This window comes from Gopherus flavomarginatus, chromosome 10, assembly GCF_025201925.1.
Source record: "Gopherus flavomarginatus isolate rGopFla2 chromosome 10, rGopFla2.mat.asm, whole genome shotgun sequence".
NCBI lineage: Eukaryota > Metazoa > Chordata > Testudines > Testudinidae > Gopherus > Gopherus flavomarginatus.
The window spans coordinates 43,883,966-43,906,602 of NC_066626.1; the positions used below are offsets into that span (position 1 = coordinate 43,883,966).

Below are 22,637 nucleotides of genomic sequence, written 5' to 3' on the forward strand. Positions count from 1 at the left end.
TACACTGCAGTGACAGATACAGCTTTGCAGAGTTCTACTAGCTTCAAAAGACATTTCATATATTTGAAGCTTCTCCCTGCCCTCAACTAAAAAAAGCTTCCTCACAGGCCGTCATATGTTTGCGATGGGCCAACCACGTTTATAAATTAAAAATGTATATGCAACACAGAAGGTATTCCCCTGGCTGTCAACACACAAAAAGGATACACAAGTAATGAAATAGTTAAAACACAGCACACTGTATTACACACAAAATGTTTCTTATTTCAAGTTTATTAAAACTTTAGCAGTACAAATGATCCAGGTTTTAGATTATCAAAAGACCAAACTGAAGTCCACATTAAAAAAAAAAGGTGTTCCCAAAATGTCTCAAACTTTGACACAGAATGGAAACAACAAGTCCATAGCTCACCCACGTCTGTCTTCATCTGTTCCAGGACTTGATTCATGATCAGACTTTTTATCCTTACGATGGGCATGGTCTCTTTCCTGACTCTTTGATTTTTGGTTAATTTCTTTTTCTAGTGAAGATCTAGTCTTCTCTTTTTCTCTACTCCTGTGTGCAGATGATTTTTTTAATTCTCTATCCTTACTGCTTTGTCTTCTCTTTGAGTCTGGACTTTTATCCTGATCTCTACTAGCCTTTTTATCTTTATTGGTCTCAGGGCTACTACTTTCACAGCTTTTTGAACGCTTCTTCCTTTGGCTTTCAGAGTCATTTTTCTTATGTGAACTTCTACTTTCCCTGTTCAGATACTTCTCTTTGTTTCTGCTTTGACTTTCTTCTCTTTCACGGCTCCTTGAGTCTCTCCTCCTCTTATTCTCTTTTCCTTTAGATTTTTCTGGTGTGCCTTTTCTCTCTCTACTTCTTGATCTTCCTTTTCTTTTTGCTTCTTTATCTTCATTTTTTGAATGCTCTCTACTTCTACTCCGGTCTCTCTCTCTACTTCTAGATCTGGCTCTCTTCCCTTTGTCTCTGCTTCTGCTTCGTTCTCTTGCTTTACTATTGGAACTGTGTTTTCCTTTAGTCTGCTCACGTTCTTTGCTCCTTGATTTTCCATGTTTCTCCCTGTCTTTGCTTTTACTGTGATCTTGTTCATTACTTCTTGATCCTGCACTTTTACACCTCTCCTTACTTCTGCTCCTTTCTTTCTCTCTCCCTCTGGAATCGTGGTGCTTGTCTTTACCTCTCTCATGATCCCTCTCTTTGCTTCTCGATCTCACTCTCTTTTCTTCATGTCTGTTGTGCTTAGTGTCTCTTTCTCTGCTCTTTGATTTCTCTTTGCTTTTGCTCCGGCTTTTAGATTTAGCTCTTTTCTTGGCCTTGCTTTTATTATGCTTATCGTCTTTTTCTGAATTCCTCCTTGTCTCCCTGTCTTTACTACTGGATTTGTGGTCTTTTGTCTTCTTCTCCTTTTCCCCTCTTCTGTTTGGACTCTCAGAGACTTGTCTGTGGTCTGATACTTTTTTCTCCTTTCCTCTTCCAGGGCTTTTTTGAGCATCTTTCTTATTTTCATTTACTTCACCCCTTGGGAAAAAAAATATTTATTTTTAAATCTTTTGAACGAAAATAACTTCACTACTGAAACTATTAATCATCGCATGAAGTTAAATTTGTATTATGACATCTACATTAATGGCTACACAGTTACCATAATCATAAAGAGAGGTGGTTTAAAAGGGATAGAGCAAAGATAGCAACGAGAGAACTACACCAAAATCACATATTCTGAGAATAAAAAAAATTCATTGTGATACAACAGATGAGAAAATAGGCACCACTGTATTCTAGACAGAAATTCCAACGTACATAGGAAAAAGCAGTGCCTTACTTGTCTCCCTTGATCCATCTTTCTCCACTGGAAACTCTCATTCTTTGAGCTCTTTGCATTTCCTGCCTCCAATGTGGAGGAGTCTCACTGCGTCTGAAGCGATCCCTTGACCTGGATCTGGAAGGCGTCCGATAGCGCTTAAGAAGGCAAAAAAGAAAGAATGTTAGATATAACAGAGTTTAATATTCCACAGTAGGCAAGATGTGTCATACATTTGGGGTGAGATTCTGAGTTGCACCTACCAGAAATGCAGCACAGAACTGAGCCCACCAGAAAAAGAGAGAACAGTGAATTTATGTCATCCTTACATCACCTACATTCTGGGCTGCTCTGGGAGCCAGACTGGTTGCTAGCATAAATTGTGAGAGCTGGGATAATTTACAACATTCCTCCCACAGTCTGCCAGTGGACTGCTCCACAACTTACAGTAACTGACAATTCACATAGCTGTCTCAGGCTACGAGGACTCTTCTGTATCTGACATGCCCCTCCCATCCCCACTACTAGGGTTTAGGGTGGAGGGAATCCTCAGAAGATAGTCTGCAGCTGTCTTCCTCAGTTACTCTCCCTTGACTGGATCCAGGGCTTTTAGAGCCAGTTCACATTGCTCTGGTCCCATTACCAGCAAGTAGGGGAGAATCTCACCTCTGGACTGCAGTCAAACTTCATAGTAAAAGTACTGAAACTAAAGGTAACACCTGTATAACATTATCTAAAAAAAAGTTAGTTAAGAAATATAAAAACTTGCGAAGTAGTCTCATAACCACATTTTTTTGTTGCATCCTGCTATTGAATTCTGATATGCAAAGTATCTTGGTTCAAATCTACCACCCTTTGTAAACCAGAACATTTCCCTCCTGAAAATCAATTCAGCTTTCCAGCACTTTATTAAGGCCTCTCACTAACGTAAAAGGTTAAAGAACCATTTCATTTTAAATCTTCATTTTCACTCACTAATAGCATCCTCAAAAAATATATATTTTTCCCCCATACATTTCTCGTGCTTACTCTCTGAGCCAAGAAGCAGCTTTCTTTGCAAGTTTCAGAAAAATGCCTTTTTGGAGTTAAGAGTGCAGGGCGTGGAGAGAGGAAGGGAGCGGTCTGGGCGGCATTTTTTAATTAAAAATGTTTCATCTGGTTTACTGCATTCAAGTAACTCAAAAGTGGCTCTATTTCAAATATACACTCAGCATATAGAGAGTTCTGGAAGGAATGCAATCTGAACCATATTTGGAAACAAACAAACATACAAGCACTTGAAAATTACGTACTGAATGACTAGGGCTCCTAGGCACTATAGAATTACAAAAATAATACACTTACATTTTATATTCAGTTAAAATGGATACCTCAAATGTTCGATCAAATATCCACACTGCAGTCTCAGAAATTCCAAAAGACCTTAAATGAGTTTTATGTAAGAGCCAGGTATTATTATTCTTTGAAAGAGAATTGTTGGGCTTGAACCTGAAAATCTTTTAGCTATTAAATCAAGTTTAAAGAACTTTTTTCATGAGAATGAATACTGCTCACCCTTGTCCTGCAATGAAAACTTTCCGTAACATTTTGCAAAGCATCACCAGAGCAATTGTTTACAAAATTTTTACCATTAGCTTTAAAATTTAAGGGCTACTGCAAATATTCATCATTGTAGGCCAGGCTTGACATGAATAACTGGACATGGGTGAGGCCTCATTTCTTGAAAGGCAGAATTAGGGAGGTGAGTGGATCAGCAGGCTGGAAACAGAATGTTTGTACTAGCTAAGACAAAGGGTAACACTCAGGAAACCATTTACAATGGCCAAGATTACCTCATTTTATGTTCCAGGCTTAAGAGTAAGTCATGCATGGGCAGAGCATGCTGTACAGGGATTGGTTCCTACAAAGTGACTAAACCAATCCCAAAATGCATGGAGGCAACGTATAGAAAACACAATGTAATGTGTAAATGTACATAAAAGAAGAAGTTTGCTGTAAACTTTGGATGTGTGGTATGCCCTGTACCCATTCCCTACACTTCAGCCTGATCAATTCAAGTGTAGTTTGATTGTATGACACTAAATAAAACTCAGTGAAGAGTTCAGAGTTGAGCTGAGTTCATGGGACCCAAGTGGATAGGGTCTCAGGGGCTACTGAGTGGATAAGGTCTCAGACACCACCCCAACATACCATTAAGTGGATAAGGTCTCAGGTTCTGGCCTGCTTTTACCATAATTTCAATTAGGCTTGCTTTCAGCTGAAATGATGATAAAAATGGATTCAGCCATTGATGCTGAATCTATATTTGAGCTCCCACAAATCCAGCTGATCTAGGATTAGTATCAGTGGGAATGTTTTTTCTGCATTTCCCCTAGTATAGACGTTGCCTCACCATCACAGTATAGAGTACAACAGAAACCCCCAACCTGATTTAACAATCTAACTTCAGTGGACTTTATTAAAATTTAATTATGAGAAAATAATTTACTTAGAATTTTGTTATTTAGGATTATTGTTATTACAGATTCCTATTCCGAATCTAAAACCTCTGGCACCTGACAGGTCAGCACTTGATGGAACTAGGTTGTTTTTCTGAGCCACGTTTTCTGCTGGTGCCTGTCAGTAAATTTTTTTTTTAAATATTAAAAATCGTTCCAGATACATTCTTAGAGAGTTTTCTGTTCTCTATAAAGGGGAATTTTGTTGTATACTGGATCCTTTGAAGAAAATGGCTGTTTTTCTGAAGATATATACAGATAAGAAGATTATCACTCACTTTTCCCTCAGAGTTGGGGATTGTTTGGGCTTCGCTACTTTTATATATATCAAAAGTAGTTTTTTTCCAAATGAGCAGAGCAGTGGAGTTGCTGAACACTGGAACAATCAGGCAGGAAGGCATGCAGTTCCTAACAGTTGGTGGCTCAACAACTCAGAGCTTTGAGCTACATGCAATTTTACTCGTCATGCATCTAGGTATGAAATTCAGAGTAGGGGACCTATTACAACTAAACACTATTCCTCAAACCAATATTAAAGCAATTTGGAAAATGCTTACCAATCTCTTCCACCAAACTCCAACACTGAGCATGACAAATTAATGTTACTTTTTCATGGGACCACTGGCCAACTCAGATTTTGCCAGTGGTATTTAAGATTTTGCAGTTTATTCCAAATGATTAACAACTCATGCTTTTGAACTTTCAAGTAATTTGGGTGAGCAAAACAGATGTAGTTTTCTTTTACAAACTTCAACAATAAAAATACATTTTCTTTTAAATGTATTCAGTGAGCAATACTGGCTAGTGCACAGACCAGGAGGAGTAGAGTGAGAACTACTGGATTCTATACCCAACCCTACTACTGTCTCATTATATGATTAAATCACTTAACCTCAATGCCTTACTCTGCCAATCTGTAAAATGGGCATAATACCGCCCTTCCTCTCTCCCAAGAGGGATGTGAAATTGCTTTGAGATCCTCAGATGATATGTGCTATAAAAGTGCAAATCGTCACCAAGGTTGGGTTTTTTTTGTTTGTTTGTTTTTGTTTGTTTGTTTACACTTACCCTTGGTCCTCTTCCTTTTATTTTCCTTCCAGATCTGGTCACTAAAAGCCTTCTCTGGTATGACGACTGGGAATTTGATGGATTACTAAAAAATGAAGAGAATTGATGCTGTCTATTACAGTGGTTTTAAAAATTGTGGAGGGAGAAAGACCGGAAAAAGATCATTTAGACAGACTCCACTACTATTTTGGATTGGGTCTTTTGCAAATTAAAAGAAGCCAGTCAAAATGAAAAGAAAGAATAATTCTCACTCTCCAGCTAGTTCAGATAACAACTAATGGTCATCACTTCACTATAAATATTATCATCCTATTCACAGTATAAAAAAAGGCATACAACGTTTTAAAAAATCCCTTTAGGGGTAGATAGGAGAAGAAGTGTTCTCTTACACATTTTTGGAAAAGACCTGGCATAGGAACATCTCAGTACACGTACATGCCAAAACAAAGTCACTGTGTCATCATAATATAAGGCTGCCCTTTCCTCATTCCTATCGTTCAACCTTCTGCCTAAATTTGTTCTAAGTTCTTAAGGATAGGAACCTGGTCTCTTTAAACATTTCTCCAATGTATCTAAGCACTCTTTCGAGTGCTGCAAAAATAAATAATAATTTGCAGTGGAATTACAGCTTGTGAAATGTTCCAAGGAGTGAACAACTCTGTTTAGCCTCAGGATAGGTATTGTGCCATCATGGCTTGTGCTGTACAAAATTGACTGCACTAACTGACTAGTGTGCTCCAACCTTGATCTGGAGAGAGAACTTAAGGCTGAGAGTCATCTGCCTGGTCCAATGGAACTCCCTCCCACAAGATAATATTGAGGCCAAGAGCACAGTAAGAGAATCATGCACATATATCAACAACAACAGATATACTTTTTCTCTTGTCTAGTACAGGGAATACAAATCTCTGTAAAGTAAACCACTAACTGCATGTGGGCAGGAATACATTTCCTATATGGGCAGTTTATTTCATAACTATCCATTATAATGTTTCTTGCACTTGTCTCAGAAATGTCTGTACTGGCTATAGTCAGTAATAAGATACTAGAAAATATTAACTATTGGTCTGATAAGGTATGGCAGAAAGAATCAGTGTCCAATTTAAGGTGGTTCATCAGAAACTGAATTGAGAAACATAATATTTCATATGAGCCATTAAACTGTAATATGGTGCTGAATTTCCACTCGATACTAATGAGTCAAGGCGTGTGAGGTAATATCTTTTACTGGACCAACTTCTGGTGGAGAGAGAAGCATGGGGGCCATACAGAGCTCTCCTTCAGATCTGGGAAAGGTCTCAAGAACTCTGTGTGGCATGAAAGCTGCTCTCTCTCACTAAGAGAAGTTGGTCCAATAAAAGATATTACCTCACCCACCTCGTCTCTCTAATTTCCTGGGACCAACACAGCTACAACTGTGCTGCATACAACTCTTGATACTAAAGCAGCGATCTACCCTTGAAGTGAAAGGCTCCATATACTGTTTGTAAATCCCCAGAGCCAGCCATCTCAAGTGGAAACTGTATTTGCAAGTCAGTGATTAAATTCTCCTCTATTCCTTCTTACATTATTTTCCTTGTAAAATTCCCTTAAAATGTATCATTGTAATATCCACACTACTCACCCTTAAACACAAGAACATTTTATGAAATCTGAAGTGTCACTGCTCATAACGTGCCAGTGGTTAAGCACCACATGGGAAACCTGGACTTCACCTATGAATCTAAAAGTACTGACTTGATCACATCATTGTCAGTGTGCAGTCCCACTCAAACATATGTAAGCTTACCTCTCTTTTTCCTTCTCCCTGCTCTTCCTTTCTTTTTCTTTTTCATCTATTTTAGGAGGACTTTTTCTCATGAGGAACCTGTTTTCTGGTACAGGAGGGATCTCCTCAGGACGGACAGTAGACAGTGGCTGTGCTTCAGGGTTTTCATCTTCACTTGCACTGGATGAGCTTTATTTATACACAAACAAAAAGCTATCAATGCTTCAGTTTTAAATATTTGTGTACTTTAGATTTGGGCTTTCTAGGAAAGGTCTCTCTCTCAACCTGTCTATACTTAAGTACTTCAGAAGCGTTGTCAACTGAAGGTACACATAGGAAAAAAAAAAAAAAAAGAGGAATTATTTACTTGGTCATCAGAGCAATTTAGAAAAGGTCTGAGTTCTGCAAGTTATACTTAATGGTCTTTGTAGTAGTAATAAAAAAAATCTAGCTAAGGCACAAAAATCTGAAAGTTATCAACCCAAGCACTTACAGATATTTGAAACTATTTACACATATAAAATAAAGGCTAAGGCTTCAAAAACAGCAGCCATTTTGCTCCCATGAGGTCTTCACTCAGAGATGTATATTATGTATGTATTCCTAACTGACATTATAAAAGATTTTTAACCAACGATTTTTTAATACATACAGTGAATTGCTGAATATACTTATATTGTATCTTTAGATTAGAGCTGGTTGTAAATTTTCTGAGGAGCCTGAGCATCCATGGCCTGTAGCTCTCAGCGCAGCCCTGCCATGCCAGGGCTTCCAGGCTGCCTTCTGTGGAGCTGAGAGCATGGAAGCCACAAGAGTCCAGCTCCTAGCTCAACAGCCACAAGCCTGAAAATCCTGAGAACCTTGGCTCATAGTCCTTCCAAGGTACCTGCCACTGAGACGGGAACCTGGAGATCCTGGTATGGGCTTCCAAGGTCTGTGACTCTATGGCAGGCACACAATGAAGACTGCCCTGGGCTGGGAACCCCAGGGCTTCCAGACTCCTGGGCCAGCTGGCTCCATGGGCTGCCTGACTTTGAATGAAATCAAATTTCCAAATACCAAAATTTCTCACAAATTGAAAGTTTCAGCCAACTCTACTTTAGAAGAAACGGAGTTTGGAAAATTTATATAAAAAGAGTCACGTTCAGATTGTGTGTTTGAATATAAAACTGCGAGGAATTGTATAATTATTTGTCGGAATCTAAAGGGAGCATGAGAAAGGTGAGTGCATTTAGATGGTAAGATACATGAAGCTGAGGCTGGTCCGAAGAATAGTACTGCTGTAACAGATGATTTCCTCAATTCTTAGTGGTTGCACTGAAAGAAAACATACTTGTACAACTTTACCTCTAAGTCAGATTTTTGCATGGGAATACTGTAGTAACCTGGGGGTAACATTTTCAGAAGCAGCCAAGTGACTTAGGAGCCTAAAGTTACATTGCCTTTTAAGGAGACTTTGGTGTGCTTGGGTAAAATTTTCAAAAGCACTTGACAGGTTTAACTTTGGCACCTGATTTTTGAGAAGTTATTACAAGTTACACATCAGTAAATTAAGGTGTTAATACGTTTGAGCTTTAATTTTGTTCATTTTAGACCTGTATACATCATACATTATAAAGTCTCACTGTGTATAAATTAATTCAAGTTAATGAATATAAAAATGAGTCAAGGCATTAACTTTACAATGTGCAATTTTACAAATCAACACATGAAAATCTCAATCCAAACTACACAAGTGGCTCTTGTTACATACACTGGCAATAACGTATAGTACTAAAGCAGGAAAACTGAAGTTATTTACAAAAAAAAATAATCAAGAAGCCTGCAATCCTCACACACCTAACTGGTGCTAGTTCAAACAGGCATGTACCAAAGAATATTATGTATGTGCAAAAACCGAAGCGATCTTATTCACAGAAATTTCCTATATCAAGACCAAAACAAGAAAGTAGCTAGCTGAAAACATTTATTTTTCTACAGCATATGTACTAACATATATTAAGTTTTACATTTTTAACAAAAACCAATATGGACTGGTTCCAAAAGTCTTTTAGAATAGCAAAATAATCCTACCTTTTCTTACTTTTCTTTCTCTTTTTCTTTTCCTTCTTATGTTTTCTAGAATTTTTCTTGTGTTTCTTTTTTCTCTTTTTAGGTTTCTCTTCAGAAGCACTTTCAGAATCAGATGATGAATCAGAAGAAGATTTTGAATCACTTGAACTTTCTGAATCACTGGATGAGGAGGATGACTTGTGTCTTTTCCTCTCTTCTTTCTTGGCTATAAATCAAAGTTACAAAGACATACATTAAGCCCACGTCCAGACTAACCCGCGGCATCGGCGGGTTAAAATCGATTGCTCGGGGATCAATATATCGCGTCTAGTCTGGACGCGATGTATCAATCCCCGAGCGCGCTTACATCGATTCCGGAACTCCATCAACCCGGAGTTCCGGAATCGACACGGAGAGCCGCGGACATCGATGCCGTGCCGTCTGGACGGATGAGTACCTCGATTTTAGAAATTCGACTTCAGCTACGTTATTCACGTAGCTGAAGTTGCGTATCTAAAATCGATTTTAATACCCTAGTCTGGACGTGGCCTTAGATGTCAAACAGTTCCACTGAAAGCTCAGAATAGACAATTCTATCTAATATCTCCCAAACTTCCTAAATAATTCTGACTCAATACTTTATCTTGTAACTAAAGTCATTATGGTAAATACATAATGAAGATTTGGTGGAAAATAATTCTGTCAAACAAATAATGGAGAAATTTTTAAAACAATACATAATAGCCCATTTTAATTTATTTATAATTACAAAGAAAAAATTTTATTACCAACTGTGAACACTCAGTAACGCTTAGCACTTTAATTGTACTAAAATATTACTTCTTTTTAGCAGCAATCTTACGTTAAAGTATAACACAGAATGAAAAGTCTTATAAGGAATTTGTTCTCTAGTTTCCAGTATTAACATGATCTCAGGCTTGGTCTACAGTACGCGTTTAAACCTATTTTAGCAGCGTTAAATCGATTTAACGCTGTACCCGTCCACACTACGAGGCCCTTTATATCGCTATAAAGGGCTCTTTAAATCGGTTTCTGTACTCCTTCCCGGCAAGAGGAGTAGCGCTAAAATCGGTATTACCATATCAGATTAGGGTTAGTATGGCCGCAAATCAACGTATTGGCCTCCGGGCGGTATCCCACAGTGCACCACTGTGACCGCTCTGGACAGCAATCTGAACTCTGATGCAGTGGCCAGGTAAACAGGAAAAGCCCCGTGAAATTTTGATTTTCATTTCCTGTTTGCCCAGCGTGGAGCTCTGATAAGCATGGGTGGCCATGCAGTCCCAAATCCAAAAAAAGCTCTAGCATGGACTGTACTGGAGATACTGGATCTGATCGCTGTATAGGGAAACAAATCTGTTCTATCAAAGCTCTGTTACAGAAGACGAAATGCCAAAGCGTTTGAAAAAAATATCTCCAGGCTACACAGTGCTGCGTGACAAGCGTAAAGGGAAGCCAGAGACTCAAATGGACGCTCATGGAGGGAGGGAGGGGGTACTGAGGACTCCAGCTATCCCACAGTCCCCAGTAGTCTCCGAAAAGTATTTGCATTCTTGGCTGAGCTCCCAGTGCCTGTAGGTTCAAACACATTGTCCGGCGTGGTTCAGGGAATAGCTCATCAATTTACTCCCCATCGCCCCCTCATGAAAGAAAAGGGAAAGAAATCGTTTCTTGACTTTTTTCAATGTCACTCTATGTCTACTGAATGCTGCTGGTAGACGCGATGCTGCAGCAGTGAAGAGCAGTATCCACTCCTCTCCCCTGCCCGGTGGCAGACGGTGCAGTAGGACTGGTAACCGTCCTTGTTATCAACCCGTGAGTGCTCCTGGCTGGCTTCAGGTGAGGCTGGCCGGGGGCACCTGGGTGAAAATAGGAATGATTCTAGGTTATTCCCAGTAGATGGTACAGAACAGCTGGTAACTGTCCTCATCATAGCAACTGGGGGCTGAGCTCCATCAGCCCCCTCCCTTTCCTGTGTAAAGAAAAGATTCTGTCCTGCTTGGACTATCATAGCAGCGGCATGCTGGGCTCCTCTCCCCCGCACCGCTTAATGTTCTGCCTGGACTGTCATAGTACCGGGATGCTGGGCTCCTCTCCCCCACACCGCTTAATGTCCTGCCTGGACTGTCATAGCACCGGGAGGCTGCCTCCCCCTCATTTTATCTCACTAACAAGTCACTGTTTCTTATTCCTGCATTCTTTATAACTTCATGACACAAATGGGGTGGACCCTGCCATGGTAGCCCAGGAAGGTTGGGGGAAGAGGGAAGCAACAGGTGGGGTTGTTGCAGGGGCACCCCCCTGTGAATGGCATGTAGCTCATCATTTCTGCAGGATCTGACATGGAGCAGCTGTGCTCTCTGATACACTGGTTCTTTAGTACACTTGCCCCATATTCTAGGCAGGACTGACTCTATTTTTAGAAACCATAAAGGAGGGATTGACTCGGGGAGTCATTCTCAGTTTTGCCTTTGCGCCCCGGGCCGATCTCAGCCAAGGGCACCCATGATAGCAGCAGACAGTACAGAATGACAGATAACAGTCATCTCATTGCCAATTTACACCGGCAGCAGACGGTACAGAACAACTGGTAACTATCTCTGTTATCATGCAAAAGCAAATGAAGGCTGCTGTGTAGCGCTGGAGTATCGCCTGTGTCCGCGGCATCCAGTACACATACGGTGACTGTAAAAAAAAAAAAAAAAAAAGGCTGAACGGGCTCCATGGTTGCCGTGCTATGGCGTCTGCCAGGGCAATCCAGGGAAAAAGGGCGCGAAATGATTGTCTGCCGTTGCTTTCCCAGAGGAAGGAATGACTGACGACATTTACCCAGAACCACCTGCGACAATGATTTTTGCCCCATCAGCCACTGGGATCTCAACCCAGAATTCTAAGGGGCAGGGGAGACTGCGGGAAATATGGGATAGCTACGGAATAGCTACTCACAGTGCAATGCTCCGGAAATTGACACTAGCCTCGGACCATGGACACACACCGCCGAATTAATGTGCTTAGTGTGGCTGCGTGCACTTGACTTTATACTATCTGTTTTATAAAACCAGTTTATATAAAATCAGAATAATCTTGTAGTGTAGACGTACTCTCAATCTCAGACAGACAATCTATTCTATTGAAACCCAATTAAACCAGTTTGATAGCAGCAGCAGATGACCTAGGCTGATCCACCTAGCAGCTAGTTCAGCATGAAATACCATAGATTTGGGAAGACCCAAGAACAAGATAATTCTTCTTAAGTGAAACTGAGCTCAGAAAATAGAAGTGACCCTCAGAGCTCATCATTTTTCCACAAAAATATGCCAAGAAGTATGATGGTGCAAGCCAACTACTAATTGCCTCAGGTTAGAAAGAAACCTCCACTATGGGTAGGTTTTTCCACAATTATCCACTATAAAGTTCCTTGCACCTTCTTCAACAGTCCATGAAAGGATACTGGGCTCGATGGACCATTAATCTGATACTGTATGCCAGTTTCTATGTCTTATCATATCCTTGGCCTCTAAATGAAAAGGAGTTCAGTGTCACTTTTGGAGGCAGATATCAAGTCCATTAGGGCCTGGATTGAGAACCTAATTTCTTAACTTTGACAGTATGTGAAGAAGGTATCATTAAAAAGGAGAGGATGGCAAAAGTAGTAGTGTAAAAGACACAATTTTAAACAATATAATGTATTTCATCCTTTCATCAATCAAGTAAAATAAAAAATAAAAAGAATGTCTCAACTAGATATATTAATCAATTCAATCCAAGCTATTCTCCAGCCCGACTTGTCCCCACCTCTCCAAAAGACTGTCAAAATAGGGGAGTTGTAGGATATTTTCAGACTCTGGAACATCATTATAATTGACTAATACAATTAATTTTAAGTTTTATCCCCCGCACACCCAAAGAAAAACATCACTGGCTATAGGACAGTTTTGTACGGTAAAAGGCTCAATCTCAGGCACCAGAGAAGACAAGAAATGCCAAAAGAATTTTTTTTAAAAAATGAATCCCCATTGTGTCTGTAGAAAACTGCATTTAAGCAGAAAGTTTGTTATGATCTTAAAAACAGACTTCAGAGTCAAAGAAGGATTTTAAATTTGAATATGACTCCCAGCTGGGATCATGTTCGTCTACTTAAACAGTTAACGAGAGCTATCTTAGAAGTTAATTAATCAGTTTCACTACTGGTTTATGCTGATTTCAGCTGGCATACCCCAATGTACAGAAAATGGAATGTCTGCTTGGTACAAGTTTTAGAGCCTCAAACTTCCTTCTAAGGCAGGGTTGTTTGCAAAGGGGGAGGCAGGAGCACAAAAATGTGGGCACAGGAAGTCAGTACAGCTGGAAAGTGGATGCTGCTACCTCAGAAGATGTGCACCAACTCAGTGAATCCCCCTCTGAAGCTGCAAACTAAAACATTGTCTCCTCTGGAAGGAGCCATGAGAAAGAGCACCAAAAGAAGCCACCGAGGTGAGCCGAACACAGGGGCTTTGATAGTGCAGAGAGGTGTCATCCGTACCTAGCTGTGATGGAATAAAATTTGATTATAAAATGAATATTGAGCTAATACGCTGGAGTAGCTGTTCTTCAGGAAAATGGCCTCAATTCCACAAAATATAGCCTCAATTTTCTTCACTGCAGGTTTACAAACCCATGGAGGTTGAAATGACTGGAGCTCCACAGTTCAACAGAAGCGAGCCCCTCAACACCTCTAAATAACTGAAGGCTGACAACCAGCTTCTTTCCTGTGAAGATCCTTAATTCTGCAAAAATGAAGTTGCAGAGAAACTCCACTCCAGCAGAGACCTCCGTTGGCAGCCCCAGACAACATGAAGCTTTCATGTATCCAGAGAACTTAAGAACAATGAGTTGGTTTTACTGGGTTCAACCTTTTAACTCAAACCATGTACTGAAAGTTATATACTAGTTATTTTGAAAATGAAATGGGAACTCAGTTAATTCCATATTTCAAGTAGAACCCCTAGGCAGTCGTCAGAAGGAGAGGACTACCTCTATGTACAGAGCTAGAGGAAGTGAAGAACTTCTCTTGAACTAGTGTATACCTGGAAATCCCCCTTAGAGGGGTATAAACTGCTAATTCAGGAGCAGTGTATTCATTCTGGAAAACAACAACTTTAGGTCCTTCAAACGACTCAGCTGTCATTAATAAAAGGTCTGACTTTTGACTGAGTTCCATAATCATAGTCACAGATATAAGTGGTCAGAGCAGGGATTGTCATGTTCAGCCCTCAAGCTGGGCTAGTTCGGTTTTGTTTGTTTTTTATAAAAGAGGTGATAACCCTAAAAAAAACAGAAAAAATAATAAATATCATTCAGATATTCACATCTATAATCTCTTGCCCAGTCATTTATCTATGCTAACTACCTCTTCTACCCAAAGGAGGGGATATAAAGACAACAGTTACTCCTCCTTTCCCCATCCATTAAATAGAAGGGCAAGCCAAGTCAACAGCACACTCGTTTTTGAAAAGATGTAATTTTGGGGACCTGCAAGATAGCAACACACAGAGGGAACAAATCTCTCTGACCCAATTCTGTTTCACATGTCTTAGACCTAAAGGTTGTACAGTCAGTGCATTATTCAACCAGTAGCTAAGACAGCATTGCCATTTGTTTTCCAGTTATTATTACACCATCCTGACAGATCATAAGGGTTGGAGGTAGCTGTATCCCAACAATTATCATCAACTGCAAAAAGTGTATATAGAATCCAGTATGATGGACATCATGGAAGCAACAGCAACTTATTTCTCCAGTATCGATGCATCACCTGTAATCAGAGGTTAGTATTTCTCACTACATTAAGCTTTTTAATGTTATCACAGAAAAGTCTGCTCTGATGTGGACTGGAATAACCAAATCAGTGGGGACAGATCCACATCTGGAAGGCAAAGCATTCACATCATCTCTGGCTGAGTTTCAGCCAACTTCCATCATATACTCTTGATCTGCTGGGGGAACTTCAGGTTATTGTCTGCAAGCTGGACACGTCCCTCATGGCTAGCAAGATCAAGTAGATAGACACTGTGTTTGCTATTGGCAGTGCGTGTTAATTCTTTCTAAGGAAGGGCAAGATGCCACTGTTTCTCATACGAGCAGTAATTAGGCTACTGATAACCATCCCTTCATCTAAACACTCTTACTACCACCTTGTCTCAAATATGTCTTTTCTGGATAAAGTCAACGAGGCATGCAGTAATGAGACAGTCAATCCAGTTTCTGATTGGTTATATTTGGCTGACTCTTCGATTGCCCTCTAGTGATGGAAGCAACAATTTCAAAAGCTGTCTGGATGGGCGGGTAAGATCACTGAAGTGGTTCTGCTCTTTCAGAGAAATATCAGATGGTGGTGTTGGCTTGCTGGTCCAATGGCTTTCCAGAGGAATTTATATTGAGGTGCTACATGTACACTGGTGAAATGCAACTATTTTTTTCATTGCATGCAGACTGGGTGCTCTCTTTGCTTTTCCAGTGCCTGGCTGAGACAGTGACTTGGATGACAGCAAGCTGGTGAAGCTGAATCCAGCCAGCAATGAGATGGCTATTCACTGCAGAGAAGCTTCTAGATGAGCTGATGGGCATGGTATTTTGCCCCTGAATTTGCTCATCCTAAACAAGGGGATTTGCAATTTATGGGTACTTTTTTGAGCCCGAGATGATACGCTGGCCAAAAGTGTCTTTCCCCAACCGCACCTAAAACAACTGTAATCACTTTTCAGTTTTACACAACTTCACAATTATTCATACCTTTGTGACCTACAGAATGGATTAGCATAACGTTCTCAATATTCTCACTTGGAAGTTTCAGCTGGTACAGATTGCAAAGGCCTGACTGCCTACTGCAGTTGGCCACAGACACTATATCAGTGCTACATAGACTGTTAGCTTCCTGTTCACTTCTGGGCCCAATTCAAAGTGAAAAGTTCTCTTTTAGAAGGCATATATGGTTTGGCTCTTAACCACTTGAGACCATTTCTTTAGTTATGCACTACCACGGTAACTGAAGTCATCTGACAAGCTTGTTAAGCATCCTTAAAGCTGCTGGCAGAATGTTTTCAAGGGAGAGGCCTCTACTCCATCATCTGCTTTCATTGTTGGTCCAACACAGAAGAATAAGGCATAAAGTCTATTTTCTCAAAGCTTTTGCCTAAGAGGCTTATTTATACGGTTTGTATAGAATGTCAACTTAGTAAATTATTTGTTACATAAATTTTGTATTTGTACATCTGTCCAGTGAACATGATGGGTGCATTTTTAAAATTGAAAAATTAAGAGTTTACAAATGCATTTCGTGAAAAGGAGTCTCGGATGAAATGTCCACTCTTCCATTGCTGTACACAAACAGAGGCATCACCACATACTCTGCTGAACAGCCAATAGATAACAGTTCAATCAGTTAGCTCTGAACTAACTCTTGAAAAAGGCCTATGGTACTCTACTTTCATATTCTTCCCAAACATAGAAGAACTTGACTGTCTCTCCACTCAGGACAGCATCCTCCTGGAAAACATCACTGCATTTCTTCCTATCTAAACTTAAGTGAAACAAGATGCCTCCAAGCCCCAATTAAGAAATGTCTGCGTAAAGAATGAAAGAACGGGTGAAGTCAAGTTCTGCAGTTCACCTTTCCTGTGATAATATTGTCTAGACCTTGTCAAAACCAATTTGGGAAGCAATTTTATTTCCAACTCTGTGGCAAGTTTAGATCTGTAATAAAGTTGCTACCTCAAACTGACTACTAAGTAAGTGGGAACTGAAGGTAAGGAACTCTCCAGGGTAGACTGCCTACCTGAACAGAGCAGAATGTAAAATGCAAGCAACCGTTGCAAGCTTACTTCAATGGCTGACTTATTTGTGGAAGAGGATGAACATGGAATGTTGTGAAAATGCTGTGCAAAGTGAACATAAAGAATTATAAGGATTTTCTGCAAACACATGATCGTTTATGTACAAAGGCAAATATTCCTTCTTGAATACCAGGACAAGCTTGCCCCCCCGTCAATTACAGGCCAAAGCAGAGAACTCACTGTCAGGGTTTATAAAAGAAAGAGGACTTAGGCTGACAGCCAGATGTTATTTCTCTCCATTCTTTTTCTTATAAAATTTCAGCCTATAAATATGTTTAAAACAGGCCCCTTCCTCCCCAACCCATCCACCATATTGTCCAGAATATATCAGACTTCATAAATCATAGCCAAATGGCATAGCTGTCCACTCTCCACACTTCAAACCTCTTATGAAATGTAGCCGCTATTATGACACCACAGACTATTGGGCTTGAATGGGAGATAGCATCTGGCCCAACAGGCAGACTTAACTCAGATTCATAAAGCTCAGGCCAGAGAAGACCATTAGATCATATAATCCGACCTCTGGTATACCACAGGCCATTACATTTCCTGTATTGAGCACAGTGACTTGTGTTTGGCTAAAGCATGTTTTCCAGAAAAGCTTCCAAGTCTTGAGTTCAAGACATCAAGAGGTGAAGAATTCACCACTTCCCTTTGTAGTTTGTTCAAATGGTTAATCACCTTCACAGTGATTCATGTCCAACTTCCAATTTTAATTTGTCTGGCTTCAACTTTCAGTCACTGGTTCTTGTTATGCCTTTCTCCACTAGATTAAATAGCACACTAGTACCAGTATTTTCTTTCCATTACGATACTTATACACTAATCAAGTAACCGCCAAATCACAGATTGTGCTCTCAGTCTCTGACTGCAAGGCATTTTCTCTCGCCCCCGAATCATTTTTGTATTGCACCTTCTCCAATTTTTCCACCGTTCACATTTTTAAAAGGATACCAGAACAGGACATAGCATTCTAGTCTCTTTCACCAATGCTGTATACAGAGGTAAAATCATCACCCTACTTACTGCTCCCCTGTTCATATATCTTAAGAATCACAACAGTCCTTTTTGCCATAGAATCACACGGGAAACTCAAGTTCAGTCACTTGTACATTATGATCCCTAAATCTGCTTTCCAAGATACAGTCCCCCATTCTGTAGGTTCCTTATTCCTTACTATGTAACTTTTCATTTGGCTATATTAAATTGCATTTTGTTTGAATGGGCTCAGTTCACCACATGTTCCAAATCACTCTGTATGACTGTTAACCACTTAACCAATCTTTGTGTCATCTGCAAAATTTATTTTTTTATATTTATTTTCAGATCATTGATGAAAATACGAGACATCAAGCCTAGTACTGATCCCTGCAAAACTCCACTAGAAACACTTTAATTATTATTTCCTACTGACAACTACTTTGAGATGTCAGTTAGCCAGTTATTCATCATATTATAATATTTTTTTAAACAGAATATCATGCGGTACTAAATTAAATACCATACAAAAGTTTACATATATTACATCTAAAGTTACCTTTATCAACCAAACCTGTAATGTAAAAGAATTAAATTTTATTTGTTTGGTAAGACCTAGTTTCCACAAAACCATGCTCACTTGCATTAATATTCCTATTCATTAACAGTTGAATCTTATACCAGCTTTTCTGTTGTTTTGCTGAGACTGATGTTAGACTAACTGACCTATGGTTACCCAGATCATGCCACTTGCTCTTTTTGAATAGTGACACAATATTAGCACTCTTCCAGACTTTTGGAATTTCCCTGGTATTCCAAGATTTAACAACAATTAATATCAGTGGGCCAAAGATCTCCTCAGCCAACACTTGCAATTGGCTGAAAGTTATCCAGTCCTGCTGATTTTAAAACACATCCTTAGCTGATGATGACATCCTCCTTAGTTACTAATGAACTAGAAAGTACTTCATCGTCCTCATGTGATACAAGTACAAGTCTTTCCAAATACAGAAAAGGAATATTTATTGAACACTTCTGCCTCTTTTGCACCATTAACAACGTTACTATCTCCATGTAGTAATGGGCCAATACCCATTACTAGGATTTCTTTTGTTCCGAATATATTTTAAAAACTTCTTCACCCTACCAGCCATGATTTTTGCCCCTTTGTCTTTAGTTTCCTTTATCAATTTTGTATACTTAATAACATCTAATTTATATCGATTACTATTTATTTCCCTTTTCCCCCCATGTTATAGATTTCTTTATTATCAATTTCTCTGAGGTGTCAAAGGGGAGAAAAGATTGGTAATACATTCCCCTCACCTTGGCAAGAAACCTATCTAACTCCAAGTCGTAGCTTCTGTTTTAGACTTCTGTCACTTGTCATGCTCTTTGCTCTCTGCACTCCTCAGAGACAGCCTTCCAACTATGCCCAAAGACCAAGTAAATTAGCCCAACAATCAAGTAACCAAGCAATCCTTAATTCCCTTCACCCATATCCCACATTTATCACTTTTCTGCAGAAGCACAATTCCTCTCCTCCACATTGTATTTCTATCATCCATGACAGTACCCTAGAATACAATCCCCTTATTTTTACCCAATTAATAGTATCTGAGAACCCAATCTCTACCCAAATTATTTTTAAACCAACTTTACACCTTCCAACCCAAAACCATACTCCTACTGCAACTCAAGCCATTCCCTCTGACCTCACTGAAGCTCCCCACAAAACCCAAGATTTGTCAGCTTTATTTCTAGTCCTCACAGATACAGCCTTGTAATCCATTCACCCTCTTCCTTCCCTGCATATTGCCACCTCACCAAGACCTAAGCTAAAAGTGTTTTAGTTCAGCCTCCCTTCCTATGAGATGATGATCAAACTGCAAAAAGATATTTTTGGTCACTCTCTCCAGGAACCCACCCACCCTTCTTTTGTCTTTATGCCAGTTCCCCTGAAGCAGTCTTCTCCAGTAACTGCCACACTTCATAGCACATGCTCCCTCTTGCCTCCTGCAGTAAAATACTGCATAGCTCCACTGTTTGATGCCTCTCTGCTGCTGGTCTTCCACGACCACCAGTAGTACTCTGTTCCGCTCACCTCCCAGGTATTGGTCCTCACATCTGGATTCCCTGGCCTCTTCCTGACCATGACTCCAAGGGTCTCTCCTGCCCCATCACTCAGCCTTGGACTGCAGCTGAACCAATATCCTTTTGCTGATGTGACGACAGACTGTTCCTCCCATCTCCAGGTACTCAGGTCATCACAGCTCACCAGCGGGGTCCTGGTCATGCCCTCAGCGAACCAATTTAGCCATACAGTCATCTCCCACAACAGGGATAGATTTCATCTTGCAGTAGCCTGCACAGGCCTCTCTCTGCTAACAGCAGAGTCCTCCACTCACCACGAACTCCGTCAGTCTGCAGGTAGCACCTTCATCAAGCTGGTTCAGCATTAGTGCCCCTTCCTAGGGGCCCACACTCCTCCCCGTACTCAGCTCTGCCCTCCACCTGCCCGCTCCTGGCGCCTCTAAGACCTCTTGTTCTCCATGTTCTCCTGCTGCCCACCAGTATCTAGTACTGTGCCTCATGGTCTGTTGAATGGCTCAACCCACGGCCCTGGCAGCAATCTCCCTCTGCGGCATATCAGAGCAGCTACAGGAAGCAGGATCTCCAGACTCCTAGCAGTACCCAGGCGAAGAGGCACAAGAAGAGGGCCCAGGACTCAGACATACAGGTTGGATCAGACAGTCAGATCTCTCCAGAAGTCTGTTTTCTTTCAGGAAAAGTTAAAGGAAAAAGATTTTATATTTATTTCTTTTATTTTTTTGCTCGGTGCTACTTTAAAGCCCTCAAGCAGGGTCTTAAGACACCAGACAGTTCAGCTCCAACTAAAACCTCTGTTAGTCATTCAGTTTCCAACCTTTTAGAATAGCCCTATGAAGGGAACAGGGTGGACTAGGATACATGTATCAGGCAAGGGACTGTCTTGCCCACAAGCTCTATCCATTATATATATTCATCTATATCTACTAGCCCTTCCCATTCACTGTTAGAATATTATGTCTGTCACAAGACAAGTGCTATCCAAGGAAACTGCTAGAAAATAAAATTTGACATCCTAATATCCAGGACATCTTATGAACCAGCAGAAAAAGTTGTCAACTTGTAGACATCCCTAGCCATAATGCAGTCTATCACTGACTTTTGGGAATGAAGGAGATCACTTCATAACCCAAAGCCATTCTTCTGCCAATCATATCAGAAGATGGAAGAATAGCATGAAAGAGGAGGGAAATAAATCAAGAAGTTCAAGTATGAATGTTTGTCTGCTTCCCTTAGGCCAAAGAAACAGGGTAATCCTTGTCTTGTGCTTCAACATCCTTGTTGCAACCCTTCCGAGTAGGCATCATCTGGAAGGTGCTAAGAATGAGAAAGCAAGAAGGTCCCTGTTAAAATTCCTATCAAACAGGCATCCTGAGGCTCCTCTACTGGGGTTCTCCATCACAATGAGAGCAATCTTTGTACTGAATTATTTTGTCAGAGGAGCAGGGGCTAACTTCCAACCCCATGTTCAGCTCTGGAAGAGCACAGCAGAGCAGAGCATTCTTTCCAGAGAAAGAGGCAGATTCTGTTATATCCCTGTTTATAATTCAAAGTACCTTACAAAGCATACTTACAGCAGGGCAAATTGCAGGTCTTCCTAACCTAGCTACTCACCTGAAGCACTGTAGATGAAGACCATACCCAGAACCACAAGCTCAATAGAAGCAGCAGGTGTTAAGAAAAGTCAGACTGACATCAGTATATTTAAATGCCAGATGACTCTTTACGGGAGCAGTACCTATCAGAAAAGTACCAGAAGCAGATTGGGCTAGCATAGAAAGGCCAAACCTTGAGAACTACTGAGAAAAGCATTAATTCATTCCCCAATGGCCAGGGGCAGGGGAGCTGCAGTTCTTCCTCGCTCCTAGAAGAAGAAACAAAAGATAAGAGGCTGGAGTGCCAAAATGTGCACTCCAGCTGCCAGGACAAAGGAAGAAAGACTGAAGAGGAACAGCTGGGGCCAACTCGTATAGGCTGTTAGAGATTGATATTTCTTTTGTCTATAGGTTGCTTGATCATATGACTATGTGGGAGATTCGTTTTTTAGCATTGGGATAAAATATATAACAAAATGACATTTCTTTAATAATGTCTCTGTCACTAGCTTTTCAGTTACCAGAAGGTACATAGTTTACTACGGGCAATTACTAATGTCTTTATGAATCTCTATCCATTACAAACATGTTTCACTATTATAAGAACCAAGGAAAAAAGCTACACTTACATGTGTTAGAAATAGGTAGTTCAACCTTACCTTTGGATTTTGGAATCAACTCTCCACAACTCAGTATTCGTACTTCAGCATATGGTTTACTAGATGCATCTGTTTTCTGGTTTTCTATTTCTCTCACAACTTCCTGTCCTGAGATGACTTGTCCAAAAACAACATGAAGTCTGAAGTTTAAAATAAATAAATAAATAAATAAATAAATATAAAAAAAGATAAAATGCAAGTTTT

At 40.2% G+C, this 22,637-nt stretch overlaps 1 protein-coding gene across 2 annotated transcripts in view; it reads right to left on the reverse strand.

Moving 5' to 3' along the window:
* Positions 1-255: 255 nt before the first annotated feature.
* Positions 256-22,637, reverse strand: part of PPIG (peptidylprolyl isomerase G) — a 39,256-nt gene continuing 16,874 nt past the window's right edge. For both annotated transcript variants that reach the window (XM_050916267.1, XM_050916266.1), the window contains exons 8-13: positions 22,434-22,573; positions 9,219-9,423; positions 7,167-7,334; positions 5,378-5,462; positions 1,833-1,969; positions 256-1,528 (exon numbers count right to left, since the gene is read on the reverse strand). In XM_050916267.1, coding sequence (XP_050772224.1) covers positions 409-1,528; positions 1,833-1,969; positions 5,378-5,462; positions 7,167-7,334; positions 9,219-9,423; positions 22,434-22,573 — 1,855 coding nt within the window. In that variant the 3' untranslated portion in view covers positions 256-408. The remainder of the gene's footprint in view (positions 1,529-1,832; positions 1,970-5,377; positions 5,463-7,166; positions 7,335-9,218; positions 9,424-22,433; positions 22,574-22,637) is intronic.